The following is a 5464-nucleotide window of genomic DNA, read 5'->3' as shown; positions in this document are numbered from 1 at the left end:
TTTTTCTTTTTTAAAGGGAAGCTTGAGTTTCCCTGTCTGGGGTAAATGTCACTCCGCTTCCATGGCGGCTTTGCTGCGAGTCAGGACTTGTACTGTTCCTCCGGGTTGTCATAGAAACGCAGCTAACTGTCAGCTCGGCTCAGGCTGCTGATGGTTTTATTTGTTGGTTTTCAGGATTATTAAAATTTAACAAAAATTATTGATTTGCTTTTTATTAACAACGGCTCGTGTTTACTTTAGAAGTTCAGACTGCGTAGAAGCTTTCCCTGAAAGAAAAAAAATGCCATAAAAATGATTAAACTCTGATACTCTCAAGAAGGGATCATCAAATGCATTTAATATATGGGCTGGGGTCTGCAACAACAGAGAAATCTCGCATTTTTTGCAAATCACCTTTTCATATCACTTTGTTTACAGCCAAGTCATTGCCTTACCTTCCCCTTCCCCCCCTCCCCAAATGTTTCAATTCATCTTTTAGCTCGACTTTTACTTAACATAAAAGATACCTGTCAAGAAAGCGTGAAATGGGTGCATCATTGTGCCTTCTATTTGAGGTTTCATTTTATTTACTTTTTCTTGAAGCTTGGCAGAATGCTTCAGTGCACTGACTTCTGAAAGTATATATTTTTTTGTATATGCATGTGCATATGGGAAAAATTACTTAGTTTTCACCCATAAGTAAGACAGGCAAAACTTATTTACAGTGACTTTATCTAATGGTCCATGGATGAATGCTTTTATGCAAACTACTGAAGAGGCTAGAATTAACTTTTCACATTGGTTGCACATTTGATGTCCAGACTTCAGCAACATGTGGGATCTTAGAAAAACTAGATGGCTGGAGTTCAATTTTGACTTTTACAAATTTATTCAGAGATTACCCACACATTTCAAGTGTAATCCTTATGAGCAGTGTATAAAGTGCAGTAATGTATTAATTGCTGTAGAATGGATGCGTGCTTCCTGCCTCCTTCCACCACTTACAGCCTTTTTGCTTTGACTCTACCTCCTCCCGCACTGCTGTAGTCATTTATTAAGGATCTGTGGGCACAAGTAATTTGGCTGATTTATATACAGCCCTGTAATTTAACGTTGTCATTCTGTCTGGTAACAACTTTGTTCATTGTTGGGCTTACTGAATAAAATTGTTTCTTGGTGGACATTTTGACACTTCACTTCAGACTGCTACGTCATGGGCTGCTGACATCCCTATATTAATCTCATTTGTATTCTGTCACAAAACTCTGAAATAACATTTCAGAAGATCCTTTCTTTGCAGTGTATTTCTATAAGCCTGGTGCTAAATACTGAATCTTTCCATAGGTCCACATGGTTTTTTTTGTTGTTTTGTATGAGAGTTTGTGGATATTAACGTGTGTGCTGATAGCAAATGTGGCAAAGGGAACTTAAATAAAACATTAATGTCTCTTTTCCTACATTCATTTTTCAGATTATTAGCTACAAAAAGACATTGCACAGAGAGAGTTTTTCTGCCATTGACTGACACTGTTCTTTTTTATCTTTAGTCATAGGATTCGGAAACCAATGGTTTGTGGGAAGTAAAAGATTTGCATTACTGGGGCTCTCACTCGTGTTCTTTGGAAAGTGTTTTGTGTGGGGAAATACATTCAACGTTGATGCATTAATTAGAACTGATAGTGTATGTAGGAGATTATTATGAAAGGCCTACTGCTTCCCAGTGCGAAACAAGGAATATGTCTGGGTCTGTGTATGTCTAGGCATGTACAGTAGTAACTATGGCTTCTAAATTAACTTCTAAATGGTTTTGTGTTTTTTTTTCTTCCCTTCTATTTATACTGTTCCAAACATAGGAAGATGAGAGTGAAGAGGAGCCCAAGCTGAAGTATGAACGACTTTCTAATGGAGTGACAGAAATTCTGCAGAAGGATGCGGCCAGTTGCATGACAGTGCATGAAAAGGTATCACACAATTTTAGGCAGAGATGGAACTTCTGCTTGGGTTTATGTATTTATCTGTGCTTACAATGCACCAGTATATTTATGTGTAGAAGTACTGCCAGATTTAGAGGTGCAGTGGAAGCCAACACAAATGTGAATAAAATACATGGTTAGTGTTGAACAGTCCTTCATTTCATGGTGAGAGAATGCGGTCAGAATTCAAGATGCAGTAGTTTGTTAGATGCTGTGTTTACATAAGGTACTGGGAAATGCTTAACTAGATTTAATTATGGACGGTATTATGAACTACAACTGGGATACAATCCCAACTTTCCTTCATCCAGAAAATAAATTGTCACGTAATATGTTTATTTCTACGGCCTGAGTCTCTGAAAACAGGTTCATGCAAAGGGATAGCTCAGCAGATATTCAGCTGTGGAAGATGTCTGAGTTTCTGATTATATGATATGAAGAAAGTAATTACAGTGTGTTGTTTTTTTTAATGCCCTAATACTGTTTCAGATGTACAAGAGAATGAAAGGGAAGAAGGGATAAACAATGCAAAGAAGAAATTTTATTAAGAGCTGTTTCTTTGTTCTTACCATAAAGGAACTTAAGTTGTACCTTTGACTTCAATAATTGCTTTATTTTCTCATCTTTTATAAATACTGGGGAGAGTTTTAAAATACGATGAATGAAGAACATCTGAAAGTGTGAGAGTTCGTGACTTGTCAAGTAACTATTACTATGTAAAACAGAATTGTTGCTTTCTGAATTAATTATTTTTCACAGCCACTAGTAACTCCTTAATATTGATTGTTGAGGGACCTGTCTCTGTTACTTGGCTTCATTTTTATACTGACTTGTGCTGTGCCTCTTGTACTGAGAGGACTGCTGCCACGGCTCAAGAGGCTCTTAAGATGAGACATGTATTTTAACTGTGGGAATTAATCCCATAAGTCTTCTGAAAATGCTTTTTAACAACCTAGAATTAAACAGATATTTTGGAAATTGGCAAGCATTTCTTCCCCGTATGTGCCACCTTTCTGAGATTCGGGTGAATTTTGAAGTGCAAGAGATAAGCAGGATTCTTCTATAAGGATGTGCACAGATACAGCTTTAACTACAGCATCACAAAGAGTGGCAATACAGGAAAGCTGTTTAAGTATCCCAACACTTTTAGTTTCCCAGCAAACTGTATACACTATTTATGAGAAGGATCAATATGGTTAGAAGCTAGGTACTGGAGTCTGTTACATGTCTGAAATATGCCTGCTACAGTAGAGAACTTAAAGCTGAAGGTGGGTTATAGGTGCTATTAGGGTGTTCTTTGGTTTGGTTCTGTTTCTTTTCCTGCTGAAACAAGAAAAGCCCCGCTAAGACTCATCATTAATAAAATTACATTGTAATGTGTAAAATGTGTCTCTGATTAAAGCTGTTGAACTTTGCTGGGAATCCTGAAAATCTGGCTTCTGTTTTCAGACTAATTTCCCCTCAGAATTATTTTTTTTCTTTTCACTGCTAAAGCATCATATTTTCACCAGGCTTGCTGTCTGCACTGGATGACTAATCGTCATGGCACCTGGTGCATTCAAGCAGGCCTGTGCAGTGGAATAGTCATACCTAGTTATGTCTGCACACCTGATGTTTTATTAACCAGTATTGATTTTTTTACCCCGGGGACTTTTTTCTTCCTGAAAAAAGGCAACCTTGCAGGAGTGAAAGGCATTGCAGGGAATGAATTTCTAATGAACCCCTTCTTTCCCTTTTTTGACTCCTTTTAATGTAGCTTCATATTTTAAGTGCCTGAACTGAAATTTCATTTTAAGCAATTCCATTTTGATAAATCCTTTTAAACCTTGACTTTCTGTAAGGTTATTTTTTAAAGATTGTGCTGCCTGACTGACACGCTTAGCAGTGCCTGTAAATTTGAGCATTTCATTATAGGTTGCAATGAAGCATGCTCACATGCAGTGAAATACAGAGAATTGAGGAGCCTAGACTATTTGAGTAATGCTGAAAGGAGGTGGGGGGGAATAAAAGAAACCTCTGTCATAAATCAAGTAGTACCAAAGTTCCTCCTTTCCTGCTTAGGTGTAGTTTGCATGGTTCAATTAACAGCAGATCTCTCAGACTCAATTGCAGTCTCATTTATATCAAAATAATTTTGTGATGGCATGCATTTATGTGGAGGTCACTTTATTTTGTTACTTATTTTTAGAATGAAACTCGGAAATACCCAAGGAGAAGTGTTATTTGTATCGAGTCTGCCACATATGAGTGTTACTAAGTGAAAGAAAGCAAACCTTGTAGTTATCTGTGTGCTCAAAAGCAAGCAGAGACTTTTGGTAATCCAGCAGTGTTTTACAGATGGCCTATTCCTCTGTTTGAATGTTTTGCTTTTATGTTTGTGATGGGGGAGAATTAAAGCCCAAATGATACCATGACAATTGAAACAAAGCTGTGGAAAGGATCCCAGAACTATTTCTGGTCTGTGTTTAAGTACTTGCTTTCACACTGCATTTTTAATTTGCTGCCACAGTCCATCAGGCAGTGCATACAGGCTGCAGACACACCATTAGTTGTCAGTAGATGAGGATCCTCATGACTCATTCTGACAGCTAACTTGCACTATCACAGTAATATGGGCTTGAAGCCCTGTTTTATTCTTTAGCTGCAGTTAAAATAAGCTTTGTCTATAGCAGGTGTTGTTTTTGTTTTTTTTCTATCTGAGTGTTGCTAATCATTAATCTGTTAAACATCTCGGAGTTCATTTAGCATTGCTGTAGTTCTGGTTATGGTGTCTTGTATAATCAATCTCTTTCTTTTACAGTTTTTGGCACTGGGAACACATTATGGCAAAGTTTATTTACTTGATGTCCAGGGAAACATCACACAGAAGTTTGATGTAGTAAGTATGGCATTATTTACAGCACATCTACTGCATTGTAAAAAGCTGTGATGTACTAAATTATGGATACATTCATGTTTGTGCTACACCTGAAATTTTACTAATGCATTTCATGCCTCCCCATCCCCACCGTAAGACAAGAGGCAATTTATAGTCCTTGGAAAAAGAAGTTGAACTGGATGGGTTTGTGATGAGCACGTCTCAGTTTCCATATAATAAACTCTCTTTCTGAAAACAGAAGAGGAAATACATATTTATGATTGTAAATGGCTATTATTAATTATGTACCCCAGAAGCTCGTGACTTCCATAAGGTATGAGCCCGCTCATTAGGAGACTGTTGTCAGTTGTTAGTGTGTATGCTATCATCTTATCTAGTTGCCACAAGTAATTGAAAATTGATTGATTGCCTTGCTGGTTCAGTTTATCTACTGCAAATATATAACGCTAATATTTTATGTGAATGTTTTGAAGCTTGGACTCTTAAGGGATTGTATTGATTGAAGGAAGAAGAGGCGGACTTCTTTTTTTTCTTATTTTGCTTCCTGATATTAGGGGATGAATGAAGTAATCAATTTAAAATTGTGTTCTAGAATATTAAATGTTTTTTTTAAAATTGTGCATAGTTGTTGATT

At 37.0% G+C, this 5464-nt stretch overlaps 1 protein-coding gene across 2 annotated transcripts in view; it reads left to right on the top strand.

Annotated features, from left to right (window-relative positions):
- Window positions 1-5464, top strand: part of VPS41 (VPS41 subunit of HOPS complex) — a 104408-nt gene that overhangs the window by 14710 nt on the left and 84234 nt on the right. For both annotated transcript variants that reach the window (XM_010713096.3, XM_010713097.3), the window contains exons 3-4: window positions 1833-1940; window positions 4753-4830. In XM_010713096.3, the coding sequence (XP_010711398.1) occupies window positions 1833-1940; window positions 4753-4830 (186 nt within the window). The remainder of the gene's footprint in view (window positions 1-1832; window positions 1941-4752; window positions 4831-5464) is intronic.

Source organism: Meleagris gallopavo, chromosome 6 (genome assembly GCF_000146605.3).
Source record: "Meleagris gallopavo isolate NT-WF06-2002-E0010 breed Aviagen turkey brand Nicholas breeding stock chromosome 6, Turkey_5.1, whole genome shotgun sequence".
NCBI classification, from domain to species: Eukaryota; Metazoa; Chordata; class Aves; order Galliformes; family Phasianidae; genus Meleagris; species Meleagris gallopavo.
The sequence above is the reverse complement of the archived record's forward strand: the minus strand, read 5'-3'. Positions and strand labels throughout refer to the sequence as shown.